This window comes from Neodiprion lecontei, chromosome 4 (genome assembly GCF_021901455.1).
Source record: "Neodiprion lecontei isolate iyNeoLeco1 chromosome 4, iyNeoLeco1.1, whole genome shotgun sequence".
In the NCBI taxonomy this organism is placed as follows: domain Eukaryota; kingdom Metazoa; phylum Arthropoda; class Insecta; order Hymenoptera; family Diprionidae; genus Neodiprion; species Neodiprion lecontei.
The window spans coordinates 5,066,078-5,085,364 of NC_060263.1; the positions used below are offsets into that span (position 1 = coordinate 5,066,078).

The 19,287-nt window shown below is 35.9% G+C and overlaps 2 protein-coding genes across 11 annotated transcripts; both read left to right on the forward strand.

The window, feature by feature from the left end:
* The first annotated feature begins 1,411 nt into the window (after positions 1–1,411).
* LOC107224942 (annexin B11) lies at positions 1,412–7,631 on the forward strand. Of its 10 annotated transcripts, XR_006903873.1 has the most exons (10): positions 1,414–2,009; positions 2,935–2,977; positions 3,703–4,308; positions 4,588–4,764; positions 4,852–5,056; positions 5,182–5,334; positions 5,414–5,587; positions 5,709–5,890; positions 6,031–6,148; positions 6,963–7,631. XR_006903873.1 is itself a non-coding variant. In XM_015665203.2 (9 exons), the coding sequence occupies exons 2-9, from the start codon at positions 2,960–2,962 to the stop codon at positions 6,079–6,081; spliced, it is 1,566 nt and encodes a 521-aa protein (XP_015520689.1). In that variant the 5' UTR covers positions 1,415–2,009; positions 2,935–2,959; the 3' UTR covers positions 6,082–7,330. The 10 variants fall into 10 exon arrangements, 9 of the variants coding, with proteins under 9 accessions (XP_015520692.1, XP_046593266.1, XP_015520689.1 ...); XM_015665203.2 differs by having other exon boundaries at positions 1,415–2,009; positions 6,031–7,330; XM_015665204.2 differs by having other exon boundaries at positions 1,415–2,005; positions 6,031–7,330.
* A 1,742-nt stretch (positions 7,632–9,373) lies between these two features.
* LOC107224935 (rab GTPase-binding effector protein 1) lies at positions 9,374–18,958 on the forward strand. The gene is made up of 15 exons (XM_046736793.1): positions 9,374–9,596; positions 10,137–10,244; positions 10,339–10,781; positions 11,023–11,525; positions 11,770–12,051; positions 12,157–12,376; positions 12,481–12,591; positions 12,678–12,842; positions 15,188–15,380; positions 17,090–17,234; positions 17,474–17,755; positions 17,861–18,080; positions 18,185–18,295; positions 18,382–18,607; positions 18,781–18,958. The coding sequence occupies exons 1-14, from the start codon at positions 9,521–9,523 to the stop codon at positions 18,547–18,549; spliced, it is 3,027 nt and encodes a 1,008-aa protein (XP_046592749.1). The 5' UTR covers positions 9,374–9,520; the 3' UTR covers positions 18,550–18,607; positions 18,781–18,958.
* The last annotated feature ends 329 nt before the right edge of the window (positions 18,959–19,287 follow it).

The window sequence follows — 19,287 nt, forward strand, 5'->3', positions numbered from 1 at the left end:
TTAATTTTTGGCAGAAATTTCAATAATCCCACTACAATTGTAGTACAGATTTTTGTTTTTGGAATATAATTCGTCATTGTGTGTACATTTTTTTTTCCAGGAAGACTGTTATGGCTGCTACAAGGAATGTCTCATTACTCTTATTTCTTAAAACCTTGAATTGGCTTTCCCAAAAAATCTGTCCGTCACACGTAAGTACATTATTCTAGCATCTCATCTGCTCATTAATATCATGCATTTAGAGCGAAGAAGTGCAGCTTCTAGCTCTTAATAATATCGTAGCTGCGTAATATTTTTGTTTTAAATTGACTGCTTTGTGTTACAAATGTCTTAAATTTCACTAGGTACTCATGTAATTCACACATCGTGAGAGCTTACAGTGAATGCCGTCGCTTATGAGAATCTGAATCTGTCATAAACTACAAAATGGAACTTTAAAATATCTCAAGTTTACTATATATATTCATATGCTAAGAATATTAGTTTATAGTTGCATTTCCATGTTATTAATTTCTTTACTAACTTGATTTTAATTCATTCTTAGTTGAATTGAACAAAGTTGAAAGTATTTTTATGATTCGTATTCCTAAGGTGTAAGTGAGACATAACTGTGTCAGTCCATTTCTTTACTGAGTCTACAATCAATACATGTGGTATTGATCAACCATTTTCTTGCAATCATAGATCATCCTGTGTACTTTGTCAAATTCCATGGGTTGAACTAAGTGCCATTTCACAATAATTATCAAAGTAATGTTGAGGATTTTCATAATTTGAATTCATAAATCAGATTTTAATTCTGCATTGAAGTATTAGCTATATTAATTGGTACAGAAATATATCTTTTGTGTTAAACAACGTTATCCGAAAACTACGAACAAATTATATATTCCTTTGAACAATTTAAATTATAAAAACAATTATGTTGAATATTAGATTATGTACTTTGATATTAAGAATAGGTGTAAAATGGTTGGAAAAATATAGCAGTTCAATTTTACATTGACGGTTTTGTGGTATTACACAAAACACTACAGAATATTTTTAATCTGTTATAGACTTCGCTGTGCTCAGCTGTTTCCTCAAACATGAGACACTTGAATGAGTATGCTTTTGTACAGTGTAAATTATTTACGAATTATTATTATATTTTTATAAACTGGACTTTCCAGCTTGGTAAATAAATCCGAAACTCGGCAGTATAAAATTTATTTTAATACCCTTCGTCTTGTGTAGCAATTTTACATCACCCTACGAGTTGTATACTATGTAGTGTGTCGCCCTAAATCATTTAATATGAAGACAATTTGACCAGAATAATCACGTTTTCTGCTCGTGTTATCTGGTACTATCCTTGTGAAAACGCTATGTATGTACCGTTACGTAGAATGTGGAAGTTTAACCAAACTTTTGGCTGCTTGGTAGCTCTGCAATTGCGTTGTCTGGTTTAGATGTGAAATTTGAATGGTGTATTGGATAAGGACTCATTTTGAAAGAAGATAAAAATAAATATAAAGCTTAGAAAATGAACGATCTAAGGGGAGAGTAAAAAACGTGGTGGAAAATTTTCAGATCATGTTTCTTTATTTGCACTATAGGGTGATCTGAAACTCATATGGGTGCGAGAGAGATAGGGCTAATGACGCTTCACGGCGAAGCGAGGAACGGATGAAAAATTTGAGGTTATGTCAGCAACGATTGACAAGGTATACCGAAGAGTAGCACGACCCTACGGCGGCTAAACTTCCCCCAATTAGTTCAAAGGTCATTCATACCATGGTCGAATTTTCCACCACGATTCAGACCAATGGCAGCGACCTCTACCAGGAAAACGTTGATACCTACTAAATTTCGTTTGAAGCTCAGTGTATCCAAAACCAATATATTCAGATTCAGACTGAATCATTCAGTCCAGACGTGTTAGAACCCAAGCTAGAACCGTGTCAACGGAACCGCGAGCAAAGAGCCGCATTTTCCTTCGTACTTCTACCAGAGAGCTTCTACAGTAGGTAAATAGATGTGACAATAATCAGTATTTTACTTACATTTACGTGTCAACTAAGTACTAGTTTCAACGTTAATATTCTTTCTATTATCGATTGCAACGGTCAGATCAGCTGGAAATGAATTTGAAACATTAGGTTTCCTACGCGAAAGATTTTTCAGTGCGTGTTTGAAAATCGTTGACTCGGTGGTCGAATTAGACTAATTATAAAAAGTAAACACGTCCGGTGGGATCGACCGCAAACATCCGGGAAAAACTTATATATTGTACGTTACAAGCGTTACAAGCCAGTATTATCAGCAGTTGACATCTTGAATTGTCGGACGTTCGTCGCTGTTACTATATACCGTTATATGCACGTATGTATGTAGTACATCAATACGGTATATGCATGCGTATAGTCGACTTTGCTTTAACCTTAGTCACAAAACTGGGAACGTCCGAAGCGTATTTTTCGGAGAAATAAATTCCCGGTTTCCCGATTTCGTTATCAAATTACGTAAATCATCAACAGTTCTGTGGGCGGCGACAGCTTGCTTTCCAGAAGAAATACATTTGCCTCAGTTGCGCATTGCGTGTAATGAAACAAGACTTAATTAAGCTCGTAGAATTGAGTATATTTTGGGTTCGCAAGATTCTTTTATTACCTGCATAAGCGATTAACACGTGACACTGTTTTGTATTTCGAAAAATGTCAAGCATAGCAAAGTAGCTTTTTCTTCTTTTGCCATTGTAGTCGAATATCAAATCTTGAACCGTTTCTTATTTTTGGAAAAAATTTAGTCGTTTGGTAACAGATGTTCTAAAGATATTCTGAGCTACCGAAATTATTTTTTAACCAAATTTAATCCAACAGTGATCCAAAAGCAATAAATTACAATAGCCTAGAATTGATAACAAATAAAAAATACAGTTGTTTGTATTTTCAGATCGATTTTTAATTCCTCCGAAACAATGAGCTACGGATATCAAGTACGTATTTTGAAATCTTCTTCATCGTTTCTAATGCATATCTTTCATTATGTCGATTATCAGAAGTTGAAGTTTCTATCTATCTTTTTATTCGGCATGAATATACTTTAATTTGTCTTGCAAGTAATTTGTACTTAACATAGCTGGCAGCAATATTTTCTAAAAATTCCCATTCACATTTTCTTCTTGATTTACTTTTTTTTATCATCCAACAGGCTAAAACTGATAAGGAAATTTGATTATTAATTCCACTCAATCATCCGATCACCTGACTCAAGTTACATCCAATCAAGTCCCCTGCATCTTTGTAAAAATTTATCCTGTCTTTCACATTTCCGTAATTACCTTCATCGATTGGTCAATCCTTCCTAATTACTTATTCTAAGAAACCCTAAGATATATCAATACCAAAAAATTCGTAGAATAATTGTAGCCTTCTAATGGCTTTAAGGAAAATTAGGAAAACTCGTAGAATTTTCAATATGTACTCAAGCCACAGTCAACTATCGTACGATGCCAATTTCACCAGACAGTAAATGCGTAGGATTTACTTTGTTTGAAAATTATTCGAGACATTTATTTCAAAAAACAAATATATTTCCCTTTCAAGTTCTATGAACATAAGTCAATTTCAAGGTCCGATAGTTCGGTGAAAGTTATCAGTGTTATCTCATGCCTTTGCACAACTTTTGCCTGAACTTATCTTATATTTATCTGTTATCAAGGGACCGCAGTACCCGGGCCAAATGCCCCCAAACGCCATGGGGGGTCCGCCAGGTGCCCCAGGGACCTCACCTTATCCCATGAATCCCGGTGCAGGCTATCCTCCTCCAACTGGGCAGCAGACTTACCCTGGAATGCCACAGCCATTTTCGGCCTATCCTTCTACTCCTTATCCACCTAATCAACAGCATTCCTCGATGCCTTATTCTCAGCACGCCGGACATGAGCAGCAAGTTCCGCAACCCCAGCATTACCAGATGCAGCAGAACGCTCCACCTGGCACTTATGCTCCACCCGCCAACAATCCTTACCCAGGAAATTCGGTTCCGTATCCCAGCCATCCGGCTCAGCCGGTAAATGCTGCCCAGTATCCTGGTCGCTTTGTTCCTTTTGATACAAACAATTCCACTCCTCCTTTTCCTCAGAATACTGCAACTACGTTCCCAAGTAATGCTAGCCCTCACGCACAAGGTTCGGGTCCCTATCCAGGTGCCTATAATCCTGGCGGCCAGGGAATTGCGCCTGCGTACGCACAGCATGCTAGTGCGACCTCATTTCCTCCTCAGCATGGAGCTCCAGTCCCACATCAGGGGCAGGCTCAGTCTAAAGTAAGATAAATATTTTTGGTGCTTTAAAACATGTATTTTTCTGTCAGCAGGGTGCAGTTTAGATATACATGCAATTGAAAGCTTGAATTAGTCTAAAAAAGTGAATGTTTGCTGTGTATGTATAGATTTGATTGAATAGGATGCATCTTTATGGCTATATTTCATTCTCAACTATACCTTTGTCGCCTTCTAAATATAAAATTCCAACTCTTTATTATCCAACTATTCTAATCCCACGAATGAATCAATACAATTTTGATCCGTAATATTCTTTCTCAGCTATCCCCGACTGTAGTGACTTATCCTGGCTTCGATGCAAGTGCTGATGCAGGAGCGTTGAGAAAGGCAATGAAAGGATGGGGAACTGACGAGAAAACCATCATTAATATCCTTGCGAATCGGACAAACCGCCAGCGTCAAGAAATTGCCATACAGTTTAAAACACTCTACGGCAAGGTGAAAATTATGATATCTTCAACCCTAATATCATGTCAACCAAATTGTGTAATATTAGAGTATTCTGATAAGTAATTAATATTTCAGGATCTGATTAAGGACTTGAAGTCTGAATTATCTGGCAATTTTGAAAATCTGGTTGTTGCTATGATGACGCCGATTGCAGAATTTTATGCTAAGGAGCTACATAATGCTATGTCCGGCATGGGTACAGATGAGTGTGTTTTGATCGAGGTTCTGTGCACTATGACCAATCAAGAATTACGTGTCATCAAGCAAACGTATCAATCCTGTAAGTTCGTTTTTTCCAAAGGACTGCCGCTTTGCTAATTATAAAATCAATTGAGTAAAGCCATTTACATTTGAAGAGAAATTCCTATACTAATAGTCAGTTTATGCAACCATTGTTTCATGCAGTGTATGGGCAATCTTTGGAAGACCGTCTGAGGTCAGAAACTTCAGGATGTTTCAAACGCCTTATGACATCCCTTTGCTGTGCCAATCGAGATGAGTCAAATTTCGTAGACCCGGCTGGAGCACAACGCGACGCTCAAGCACTGTTTAATGCTGGTTTGTAACGATTTGCATTGAATTTTCCAGTAAACGTAAGTTCAAAATCTATTTAATAACTCTGATTACGTGTTCGCAGGAGTTGCACAATTCGGAACTGATGAATCAGTCTTCAACCAAATTCTGGTGTCAAGGAGTATCCCACAATTGCAGCAAATATTTGCGGAGTACGAACGTATAGCATCTCATGGAATTGAAAATGCCATAAAAAGCGAATTCTCTGGAGACATTGAAGATGGTCTCCTCACAATCGGTAATATGTTATTCTCTCTTTCTACTTTGACAGACTTGCTGTTTTTATTTTGCGGCGTTGCCTGGCTGTTACTAGTATATGCGTACGTCAGCATGTAACAAGATTTTCTTCATCGTTACAGTCAGATGCGTTAAAAATCGCCCTGCTTTCTTTGCGAAACAATTGTACAAGAGCATGAGAGGAGCTGGAACTGAAGACGATCGACTGATTCGACTGGTCGTCACTCGCTCTGAAATTGATATGGGGGATATCAAGAGAGAATTCTCTCGGGAGTATAATCAAACTCTTGAACAATTTATATCGGTTAGTTGAAAAATCAGTTAAAAAATATCCTAATCTAAGCTGTTCCCAAACTTTCTGATCCGAACGTTTAATTGATAAACTACGTGATAACTATGTGTCAATTTAAATATCATCTAAATAATCGTTGTTACTTATTTTAGGATGACTGTTCAGGGGACTACAAGAAATGTCTTCTCGCTCTGATTTCTTAGAGCTTAGAGAGGGCCGACCAAATTTTTTTCCTTATAAAATCACGTGTCACCTTGCTTCACGTTTTAAGTGAGTACATGCAGTAATGCAGATATTTGTCTTCAAAAGGTAATACGATTGTCATTTTGTGAATTTCTTCATTCACATCCGAAATCTAAATTACTAATCTTTCGGTTACTAAACAACAAGCCGAATAAACTGTTTTTTCGTGATACTTTACATCAACATGAAATGAGAAGAGTCAGTCGGTCTGTGCGACAAATTTTCGTGATGATCTCGAAAACAGCCAAGTGAAAAATCTGAAACAAATAGGACTTGGCAACCAAATGAAAAAGTGTGAAAGAAAATTTTCCAAAAAAACAAAATATTTAAAAATTAAAAAAAAAAAAAAATAAATATATAAACTGGAAAAAACATGTAATAAGAAGGAAACAGCATATGGTAGACGGTAAGTCATAGAATATTTTTCATGCCCATCATTTCGTTGTAAAATCCTGTAAGTTTCAAATTTTTTCATCCAGCCGTCGCCGAGATTATCGCGGAAGTTTGTCGGACTGACCGACAGACCGGCATCCAGACCGACATTTTTCGAAAAACTTGTTTTTCGGATTCTAGCGGTTCGAAAACGTAAAGTTTCGTTGAAATTAGTATAAATGATTTCTTACCGAAACCAATACTTTCTTCACATCACCAAAGGTAATGAAAAGTAATATTGAATCTACTACAAATACTGTACTGGAGTTCTTTTTATCTTACATTGTTCCTTTTCTCTAATAAAACTATTCTACAATGTATTTTTACTGAACATAAGCATAATTTTTCAGCTATTGGGAATGTATTGTATGTCGAATCTAATGTTGGTATAACACTTTTGTTATTCTAGATCAGAACAAAATGCTTGTCATGTAATCTAAAAGTGTTGCTGTGCCAAAATTGAGAATAATATACAGTGTCGAATTGTGACAGACGATCGAAATACTTGCAAAAGAAAAAACAAATAATCAAAAAAAAAAAAACGACATAGATCTGATTATGCTTGTTATATTTATATAAACATTTACAAATATTTGTGTAAAACTATTTTACTCGTGTTCGACGTATTGCCTTGGAAATAGAAATTTTATTGATATATCCGTTCAAATGTTGCTATTATTGGGATGATGTTATACATTATAACATAAATATCTATATCTGTATAAATGTTAAAATATAACTGTGTAGTTAACTGTATACTACACTATGAATATCCAAGCAGGCATATATATTGCACAATATGTTTTAGAAAGATTGCTACCTGTTACACGATTCGTGAATACACCAATTTTTCTAATTTTACCACATCACTCTGCTGACGAATAATATATACGTTAATTGAGAGTTTGCGCTTCCAGTGCCTATAAAGCTATATATTTTTATAAAGCCGTTTTCCCTTTTTGCTAAATTCCTTGCTGTTGCCCAGAGAAACTGTTAGTTGTACCATGCGATTATACTCATCTTGTATCATGTATTGTTCTTCTATTGTTGATAATAAATTGAAATCGAAATGTAAAAATGTCTTGATTATCAGTGTACTTGACGTACGAAATAATGTGTCAAGTATTACTCGCTGTTTGTTTGATCATTGACCAATTCAAAAATCTCAAAATCAAGAGTAAACTGCAGTAATTTAAATGCCATGTACTTACTCATGCTGCAGCGTGACAATTAGCCCACCATCGACGTCTCGTGTAAATCTGAAGTAATGTTAACGCAACGAAGTGTCACACAAAAAAAATTATTACTGTGCAATTTTTTAACGATTTTCAAGGAAATGACATTAAAAATATATGAGTATGTTTTGTTTATCATGGTTTACGAAATTTCAGATAATCTTCAATGTACGATGTAACGCGATTATTCGTATACATGTATCGTTACTGCAACGTTACTAACTTTATTTATTTATTTATCAATTTTACGGACACAAAGTCCCATTACACATGAATTCAAAAACAATAGAATTCTCGTGTTTTTTTTACAAATCTATTAAAAAAATTAAATGTTTAATTCATTTTGAATTACTGAGTAAATTTTATATTCTTGTGGAAATCGTAGAATAACATTATATTCCATTAAAAATTACTCGAGGAATCACCGACATTTAGATGTAATTTGTAATAAGTTCATTTGATCGCGAAGCAAGGTGTTTACAAAATTTGTGACGAACGTGCGTCAGCGCGTTTCTGGAAAATTTACCTAGAAATCTCGTATAGACGTCTCATCAAAGTCATGTACCGCGAATTTGTACGCCTAAATGAGTTCTTATGTCGAAATGACGTATTTTCTGACTTCGGACGTCTCGTAGACGTGAAAAGTCGCGTCATAAGACTTCTTCCTTCAAACGTCTGATAGTCAAACTTCAGTTTTGTGTTAGATGGGCTATTGTTTAACCGACTTGCACCTACCGAATTAATGATTAACGATTTACACTCACAATCACCTTGGTAGTGACGGAGAATGTTTCTTTATTCGGAATGACGGCATTATTTTGTGTAAATTTGTCGAACTGTCGTTGCAAAAAATATTTACTACTCGTCGTTGCATTTAAAATTACAGGAAGAGACAACTTCTGTACATTTTTCCTTCCTCTAACGAAATAAATTTAACCGATTCGAAGTTTCGAATTATACGTTTCGAATGTCGAATTTCTAAGCTGATGGAATTGGAACGAAGACGATGAACGCGGGACAAGGAACGGCGGACTTTTTGGGACTGCCAGTGCGCTGTGTCTGCAGTATTACATATATGTGTTTGTAAGCTGGATTATAGGTTTAGTATTAGCGTATAATTGTGTGTAATCGTGTCTACAGCTGGACGATGCGGACTAATGTGTACAATTTGGGCGGTGTACAAGTAATCCGTGATTTATCCTTTACCAATAATAATTACGAGCTGCGTGAACGTGAGCCTGCAGTTTGATTAATCACAGCGATTGACAAATATCGGAAACATCGTGCGTCAATTAGTTGTCTGCGGAGTGATTTATGAAAAATGTTCGACACGATCACTTGACGACTGATGAATGAATGCCTGCTACTTTGTGCTATCTGCGTGCTTGTTGTACGCACTTGTCAAATTAGTTTGAAAAAAAGTTAAAGGCCCGGCAGGGTAGAAATATTTGAGCATTTTTAGTCGATATAATAAAGTGACAGCTGATATCGTTAATAATGGAAAACGAGACGAAGGACGGTTGTGCTGTAACGGAGGATCGAGGTATGTTATTTTAGATTTTCCTCTGAATCTAGGTTATGCTACTGCAACCCTACTAATGACGAGAAATTCTTGGTAAAAAATGACAATGAGCTAGTAACTCCCTCCAACTTCAATGCGACCCCCTGGAATTGGAATGTATAACACGAAACTTAAAGAAAAAATATCTCTTTGATAAAGCAAAAGTAATTAATGAAATGTATGAATAAACTCACAGAGCTTGGTTATAATAACAACTTGAAAGACTTAACGTCGCTAAAAGCAGAAGGTTTGTAAAATTTTAATGAATCATAGCTCAGTTTTTTTTGTGAACGTATTCTCCAAATGTTGGCCAACGCAGAGTTTTCAACTAGCTTGTTGATTAACCCTAGTCACTAGCAGAACAGACTTTTAACGTATAATTTTAAAGTCAGCGTGCTTGAATCAGGAATGTTTGTGCAAGCAAAATGAAGAATGATTGAAAAAATTTTGGTTTTTCAGAGACTCCATGGATGTATTGCATATTGTTTTACTTTGCTGACATAACATATGAATATCAACAGAAATACGCACAAACTTTCTGCAATTGTGAATAGCTGAATTGTTTTGATTTGTGAATTATGGATTGTCGATCATGTTTATTTATTAAAGTGATGTCGTTTTACTTGAATTTAGTTTGGCCAACTCCATTTGCAACCTCTGTGCTGTTTTCAATCATGTTTTGGGTGCTCAATTTTTTTTGGCTATACTTTGACGGATATTATAATAAAAAATCAAATCTGGTTGGTAGATTGTAAATGTTAATAAGCGAGTGGCTTTGTTCGTTTAGATGATCTACTGATTAAATTAAAGAAGTTTGAGACTGAGAATGCAACGATACTAAAGGAGTTTGATAGTCAAAGAGCAAAAATGAAGGAACTTTTTCTCCAGAAAGAAGGTAATGTGCCAAAGGTTGTTCGGTGTTTTCACTTAATTTTTTTCTAACTGCAACAAAATAACTCACCATTCAACCATCTGCTACTCATTCACAGAAGAACTCAAAAGGCAGCTCGAAGAAAAGATCTCCTTGCAAGAAGAGATACATAGATTACAGAATGATCTTGATGAAGCTAAGAGTCAGCTGACGGTGGCTGACCTTAAGGTGGAAAATGACATTCTTGTTGAAAAGCGCAAGGCGCAAGAAGAAATAGCCACTTTGGAGCAACTGATTCAAGAGACAGTAGAAGAGTCCTCGTGTTCACGTAATCAACTTGGAGACGAGTTGCGAAAGTTGCAATCTGCGTTTCGTAAACTTGAAGCAGAAAATGCGCTGCTCCGATCGCAGACAACTCGCGAATCTGCGGACGGACCTCAAATATCTTTGTCAACTGTGACTAAAACTTTAGCTAGAAAAGTTGTCTCTCAATTAGGAGCTGATTCATTGTCTTTGGGCCCTGATAATATCGAAGAGAGCTTGAGGAAGGTAAACAAATATGTACGTAAGCTTTTAGACCCTATTAGTGTGATTGTGAGATTTTATAACAATATCTTGATGTGTATTAAGTAACCATTAATGATATTATTCTTTCATTTTCTTCGAACTCAATCGTCCCTTTATATTTTTGAATTCTTGTCCAAGGAGGTGTTCGTGATTTGAGATTTCTTATTTTATTACTTTAACAATGCACAATACGCAGTTTGATTGTAAAGAAAAAACTTGTCCTACGGTTCTACAGGCCCAAGAAGATGCAGAAGTTTTGCGTTCGCTGGTAGGATCTTTGGAAGAGGAGATTAAAGCATTGAAGGAAAAACTAAGATCGACAGATGACGAGCTGCAAAAACATATAGAAATTAATTCGCAAAAAAAATTTCAAACGGAATCAGGATCTGCTGCGGAAGCCAGTTGTGATATGTGCGCTAATTATGAGGCACAATTGGTGAAAATGCAGGCAGCAGAAAAAGAATTTGAAAAACGATTGGCAGATGCTGATCACTTGTTAGAAGTCCAAAAGGAAGATTTAGTCAAGGAGGTAGAATTTCGTAAAGAAATGGAGGAAAAGTGGAATGAAAAAAAAGAAGAACACAAAATTAAAGTTGCAGAACTCACCTCCGTTTCACAATCCTCCCAGCAAGCCTTGGCCGACTTGAAGCAAACGTTAGCACAGATGCATCAAGGCGTTACCGATGAACTAAGTAGATTGATTCATGGAAGAGAAGAACTACAAAGGCATCTCAATGCGTAAGTTGAACTGCACAAATTTCGCTTCATTCATCTAGATTCAGGTTTTGAGAAACTTGAAAAACTGTCACAATACGTGAAATATCGCATTTTTGGAAACAATGATTTTTAATAACGGTTGTAGAATAAATAAATTTATTTTCACGGACATTTCTCAACGTTCCACATTGTTCAAACTTTTACAAGTTCAAACAAATTGGTATTTTTTCCTATACTTAGAAGAAAAAAAAAAAAAAACTTTCAGGCTGCAGAAAGAAAATGAAAATTTGGTTGGTAAGCATAGTAAGAATTCCATGCAGCTCCAAAGTGAGACAATTAATATGCCAAATAACGTTGAAGAGTTACACGTCACACTTTTAAAAATGCACGAAGACTTGATAGCAGCAAAAGTCGCGCAAGAAGTTGCGCAGGAAAAAGAGGAAACCTTACGTTACGAGGTGACCCTCCTTCAAGACCAATTAGATCACGATAATCGTGCGCATCAACAATCGGAATCTACTTTGGTTGAGGAAATTAGGCAGCTTAAGTAAGTGTTTTATTGTCGTTTGAAAAAAATTGTTGGATTTCATAATTATCCGCTTCAGTGGCTTGAAATATCTTTCCAGTGCTAATTTATAAACTATTTTTACAGAGTCCAAGTAGAGAATTACAAACATGATCATCAAGCTTTGAATGAAAAAGAAGAGAAGTTAAATAGACTTCAACAGCAGTTGGAAAATACAACAACGGAAAAACAAAAGATAGAATTAGCTGTTGCTGAACTTCGTCAAAGGCTAACCAGTCTTCAACAGGAATTAGATACTAGCGAAGAAGTACAAAAAGACTTTGTTAGATTATCACAATCTTTACAGGTGCAAAATTGGATAAATCAAATCAAAAAAATATAATATCAATTTATCTTCGGACTCAATCATTTGATTATTTTACATTTGTGTGAAATTGTTCGAAATCACAGGTTCAACTGGAAAAGATCAGAGAGGCAGGAAGTGAAGTGAGATGGCAGCACGACGAGGATGTTGACGAGTGTCCTAATTGTCGAACGGGGTTCACAGTTACAAAAAGAAAGGTGAGTGCGAATTTGTTTCCGTTAGCATTACAACGTCAACAGTGTTTGTATTTCTCGTCTACATACAATTACTTTTCTTTGAATAGATGCATTGCCGTCATTGCGGTCATATATTTTGTTCAACTTGTCTGTCGCACGTTGTAAACAGTGGACCCAAGCAGCGACCTTCGAGAGTTTGCGATGTGTGCCATACATTACTAGTTAGAGATACGGCTCCTTACTTTAGCCAAGAAGCACCGCATTTACCAGAATGAATAAGTCGGCAAATATATATCTGGGAAAACTTGGCGAGATGTGCAATATCTGATTTAGGTATGTGTATCGATACTAGACAAATTTCTTACATTCATTATGACCGTAAAACTGTGTCTACGAAAAATAGAATACAATTAATACATTTTTTTCAATAATTTTTTGGTCCTTATATCTGATTGAAAGCTGTTCCTGTATCTACAGCGATGCTTACTTACTCATTTATTTTTCAGAGATCATTAGAGCCATGGGACAAACGTTAGGTGAAAGTGAATTCTATGATTATCGACGAAGCGGATAAATTATGTAAATATCGATAGATTATTATTTTTAACTTATTCGAATTTTATCCTTCAATGCTGTCACGTAAATGTTGATAAAATAAATCATTTGTTTGATGCAGCATTCGTATACAGTTTTGGTTTTGAAAAGCTGAGATGATTTCGTACAAGTCTAATAGAAGGTAATTAAAAGTTGAGACACAAATATCTATTTCATCAAGAATTAAGTATTTTATTTACGAAGAATCCTTACACGTCATACGATGTTGCTATCACAGGCTACACGGTCGGTCTCGAATTTCCCTATTCTTTTTCGTTTCCTTATAAGCATTTTAAAACTGAATATCTCCCCTAAATGTACCCTAAAGCATTCAATTTCCCCGTAAAATCCCCCTAATTTTTGCCAGTCAGTTACTTTTCCTCACGAATGAGAATGGACAGAAAAAATCAACTTGATGTTTAAGAACAATGTTTATACTTCCAACTTAACATAGGAACGAAAAAAATTCATCGAATCCCAACATTCTCTTATATTTCGCAAGCCAACATTTTTACTGTTTAATTGAGTAGCCTTATTTACAGAATACTTGCACTCAGCCCAAATTATTTTGTTCCTACATTTAGCTGGAAATATAAACATTGTTCTTAAGCATTAGTCGACTTTTCCAGTCCAGTTTACTTGATGATAAAAAAAAAAAAAAAAATTTCCACAATATGAACAATATTTTCCATGTGTAATCGAAAAAATTCCAAAACGACCAAAATATCGGACACTCCTGTGTTTATCTAATCTTGCTCTATTTGGTCAGTACTATAAAAAAATGTCCTAATACCCCCTTCCCTCTTATTTTCACAAAGCTTTCCTGTATTTCCCCTCAAATTTCTAGCTCCAGCACTGTGAAGCCTGCTATGGACAAACGTATGTCCATGGCGTAGAAGTCAACAATACATGCATACAAATAAAACCGTAATCTTCACCCCAATCGATGATGCACTGTGGAAGTGTTGGAGCTACGTCTCTGATGAAACGCGGTATAATTGTCTCGTACCAGTTACGATTTTTGTAAGTCGTCTTACCGAATCCCTGGAATCCGAAACCACTTAACTCGCCTCCTTGTTCCATTAAAAACCAAGGATGCAAGTTTGTACATTCCATGGATCTGTTCAAAGCGTACACATAGTGTATACCTGGGATATGCACGAAAATTTTAGTTAATTACTATTGTTTGACGAAAACTGTCAGTAGCCAGAAGGAACAAAATCACAATAGTGAGATCAATGGAAAATTACCCTGCTCAGATACACAGGCTTCTTTCGTCCATGCAGAATCCCATTCCGATACATTTCTGGGAATTTCTATAAATCCATCGGTTGTCCTGATCCAGATTCCTTCAGTCCCGGTAAGACCGTTCATCTCGCTGCGACCACCAGCTGCGATAGTCTCTGAAAAAGTAGTGATAATTGACATCTGAGGTTCCGTCGGCAACGTACAAAACTATTAGCTGAAGAAATTATCGTCCCGATCACCTGGTTCAGAAATTTTTTTTCATATTGAATCCAATCACTACCTGGTATTTAAAAATAGCAGAACATGATAAAAAAATTGCTCCTACGTTTGGGGTCACGAAGTAAAAACATCTTTGTATATTTTCCAAATGTTCACACTAAATTTCTTTCCACATTGTTATCCGGAAAATGGAGAAACTGTTGTTTACGAAGCTTTTCGAAGGAAGAAATTTTTCACTGGCAATAATTCTACAAGAATATCGTAATTGTATGGTAAAAGATAATTTAGCTACCAACCAGGGGATATGAAATAGATTGTACTGGTCCAATATTCTTCGTCAAATATCGTTTTGATCTGAAACTGGTTTAAATTCGACCGGTTGTAAATACTTTGTACATTTTCGACGTCACTGCAGAGTACGGCAGCCTGAAAAATCAAATGGTGCCTTCCCTGTATATGTTCAATTTTATCAAGTACCAAATATCTGTACGACTTCGATGATACGACGCGATAAACGTAAACAATAATCACCTGTATACCAGCAATGTTCCCGTAAGAATCGTATTCAAGACATACGCGACCGTCGCCTTCTTCGAAGCAATACACAGTCAAATTCAGGGAAGTCAGACCTGTTACTTCGACCCAACTATCGCTAATAGCATCAGATTTTGTACGAGGCATCTGGAAGAAGCTATTTGCGTGTGAAGGGTCCTCCCCCAAGCGGCTCCATTTCACTGAAATTCAGTTGCGTAAGTATTGAAAAGTTGATTGCACGCAACATCAAGAAGTAGACAAGAAAAAAATAAGTGTCATTTGCATGCTGATTGTAGGTGATTTGTAATTGTGGGATAAAAAATTTTTGCCAGAAAATGTTAATTTAACTAGTTGTTGTATCTTCGACGTATTTTGGTGCGCTGAATTCGATGTCGCCAGTTTTTTCTATCCCAAAAATGGCAATTTCAATGGCACTTTCTGACCCGTATTATCTTCCAAGCCGCCCCATGATGCTAAGGTTGAAAATTTGGGTTCCTCTCGTCAAAATATACCACTTGAGCTGTGATTTGAGTCGGATGGAAATGCTCTCGACACATTGAAATTATTTTGAATAAAACTTTCAAGACAGGAAAGAATATGCACATCTTGACAAACGTGAAAAATGTAAAATTCACGGGTTAAAAATATATTTTTACGGCTGTACGCAAGCGTCATGAGATTTGTTCAAAAAATGGTTTGTCATATTATCGGTCACAGCACGAATCACAAATTTTCCTCAACGTACTTGATGAATCGGTTTGAAAGATAGTACGAGTTAAAAAGTGCGATTTCCAATCAAAAGCCCATTTTTGGAAGGAATTATCTCAATATTCTGACGTCACGGAAAAAACAGGCAACGCCATTGGATTCAGTTCACCAATATACGTCGGAAACACGCCAACTTATTCATTTAGCATTTTATCGCGAAAATTTTCAACTCCAGTGTAATTATACCGAGAAGATCGGCCCACTCGATAGCAGATGCCGTAGCTGAAACAAGCAATGAGAAACAAATTGTTAGTTTTTTCTTGAAGATTTCATCTATCCGTAAGAATATGTCATGTCTGCAGGGATGTATTTGACGAACTGATGTACGGTATAATTATTTAGGGACGAGAACTTACCGGCGATAAGTAACAGTACCGCAACAACCTTCATGCTGACAAACTGAATAATCAAGCAACTCTGAAAAAGAATTAGCTTTATCAACGCGGTAAGAAAATTAGATTTGAATAACAATACTGCCAGAAAGTATTCGATAAATTGTTTAAATCAAACGTCGCTTAAGAAATTTTTGGGTATGTCTTTTTTTTTTTGTAAAATGAAATGAATTCGCTGAATTTTTTGAACACACATAAATTTTACTAGAATTCTCTCATTATTTCGAAATTTCCGTTTTCAAAAATTTGTGCAGGCTGTATTTACGAAACTTTTCGTTCTGTCGCCTACCGATAATCTAGCAATTTGTTTACGTGCCAAAGTTGTTCCGTTTCACTCTCGCATCGTCATAAGTCTGAGAATTATATATTGCGTGCTTCCACCTTTTGCTCGTTATCTTTTCAAGATACTGTTTTCACGCTTCGAAACACATTTACCACCTTTGAAGTTTTATTATTAATTCGTGCATCGCCGCGTCGTTTATTGGAAAATATATAATTTCCAGGGTAATATATTTGTCGCCTTTCAAGGTTTATGCGGAATTCGTTGATCATTTCGTCGTTTATGTAAACGCCGTGCGCCGTTGCAAATATTGTCGTCACGCTTCCACGTCGAAACATTCACAATTCCGACTAATAAATAACTACTTTCCAGGTGTTTTCCTCTAAACTTAGAATCAAAATTATGTTCATATGCATTCGTTCGCTAATTTCGTAAAGAAATGGAGGAAAAGTGGAATGAAAAAAAGAAGAACACAAAATTAAAGTTGCAGAACTCACCTCCGTTTCACAATCCTCCCAGCAAGCCTTGGCCGACTTGAAGCAAACGTTAGCACAGATGCATCAAGGCGTTACCGATGAACTAAGTAGATTCATTCATGGAAGAGAAGAACTACAAAGGCATCTCAATGCGTAAGTTGAACTGCACAAATTTCGCTTCATTCATCTAGATTCAGGTTTTGAGAAACTTGAAAAACTGTCACAATACGTGAAATATCGCATTTTTGGAAACAATGATTTTTAATAACGGTTGTAGAATAAATAAATTTATTTTCACGGACATTTCTCAACGTTCCACATTGTTCAAACTCTTACAAGTTCAAACAAATTGGTATTTTTTCCTATACTTAGAAAAAAAAAAAAACTTTCAGGCTGCAGAAAGAAAATGAAAATTTGGTTGGTAAGCATAGTAAGAATTCCATGCAGCTCCAAAGTGAGACAATTAATATGCCAAATAACGTTGAAGAGTTACACGTCACACTTTTAAAAATGCACGAAGACTTGATAGCAGCAAAAGTCGCGCAAGAAGTTGCGCAGGAAAAAGAGGAAACCTTACGTTACGAGGTGACCCTCCTTCAAGACCAATTAGATCACGATAATCGTGCGCATCAACAATCGGAATCTATTTTGGTTGAGGAAATTAGGCAGCTTAAGTAAGTGTTTTATTGTCGTTTGAAAAAAATTGTTGGATTTCATAATTATCCGCTTCAGTGGCTTGAAATATCTTTCCAGTGCTAATTTATAAACTATTTTTACAGAGTCCAAGTAGAGAATTACAAACATGATCATCAAGCTTTGAATGAAAAAGAAGAGAAGTTGAATAGACTTCAACAGCAGTTGGAAAATACAACAACGGAAAAACGAAAGATAGAATTAGCTGTTGCTGAACTTCGTCAAAGGCTAACCAGTCTTCAACAGGAATTAGATACTAGCGAAGAAGTACAAAAAGACTTTGTTAGATTATCACAATCTTTACAGGTGCAAAATTGGATAAATCAAATCAAAAAAATATAATATCAATTTATCTTCGGACTCAATCATTTGATTATTTTACATTTGTGTGAAATTGTTCGAAATCACAGGTTCAACTGGAAAAGATCAGAGAGGCAGGAAGTGAAGTGAGATGGCAGCACGACGAGGATGTTGACGAGTGTCCTAATTGTCGAACGGGGTTCACAGTTACAAAAAGAAAGGTGAGTGCGAATTTGTTTCCGTTAGCATTACAACGTCAACAGTGTTTGTATTTCTCGTCTACATACAATTACTTTTCTTTGAATAGATGCATTGCCGTCATTGCGGTCATATATTTTGTTCAACTTGTCTGTCGCACGTTGTAAACAGTGGACCCAAGCAGCGACCTTCGAGAGTTTGCGATGTGTGCCATACATTACTAGTTAGAGATACGGCTCCTTACTTTAGCCAAGAAGCACCGCATTTACCAGAATGAATAAGTCGGCAAATATATATCTGGGAAAACTTGGCGAGATGTGCAATATCTGATTTAGGTATGTGTATCGATACTAGACAAATTTCTTACATTCATTATGACCGTAAAACTGTGTCTACGAAAAATAGAATACAATTAATACATTTTTTTCAATAATTTTTTGGTCCTTATATCTGATTGAAAGCTGTTCCTGTATCTACAGCGATGCTTACTTACTCATTTATTTTTCAGAGATCATTAGAGCCATGGGACAAACGTTAGGTGAAAGTGAATTCTATGATTATCGACGAAGCGGATAAATTATGTAAATATCGATAGATTATTATTTTTAACTTATTCGAATTTTATCCTTCAATGCTGTCACGTAAATGTTGATAAAATAAATCATTTGTTTGATGCAGCATTCGTATACAGTTTTGGTTTTGAAAAGCTGAGATGATTTCGTACAAGTCTAATAGAAGGTAATTAAAAGTTGAGACACAAATATCTATTTCATCAAGAATTAAGTATTTTATTTACGAAGAATCCTTACACGTCATACGATGTTGCTATCACAGGCTACACGGTCGGTCTCGAATTTCCCTATTCTTTTTCGTTTCCTTATAAGCATTTTAAAACTGAATATCTCCCCTAAATGTACCCTAAAGCATTCAATTTCCCCGTAAAATCCCCCTAATTTTTGCCAGTCAGTTACTTTTCCTCACGAATGAGAATGGACAGAAAAAATCAACTTGATGT

Bases quoted from the DNA above. Each gene is read 5' to 3' on its own strand.
- LOC107224935 (XM_046736793.1), top strand. From the start codon at position 9,521: ATGAAATGTATGAATAAACTCACAGAGCTTGGTTATAATAACAACTTG. The intron at 9,597-10,136 runs GTTTGTAAAATT...TTGTTCGTTTAG, and splicing joins AACGTCGCTAAAAGCAGAAG to ATGATCTACTGATTAAATTA. The intron at 10,782-11,022 runs GTACGTAAGCTT...ACGGTTCTACAG, and splicing joins TGAGGAAGGTAAACAAATAT to GCCCAAGAAGATGCAGAAGT.
- LOC107224942 (XM_015665203.2), top strand. The intron at 5,057-5,181 runs GTAAGTTCGTTT...TGTTTCATGCAG, and splicing joins CAAGCAAACGTATCAATCCT to TGTATGGGCAATCTTTGGAA. The intron at 5,891-6,030 runs GTTAGTTGAAAA...TACTTATTTTAG, and splicing joins CTCTTGAACAATTTATATCG to GATGACTGTTCAGGGGACTA.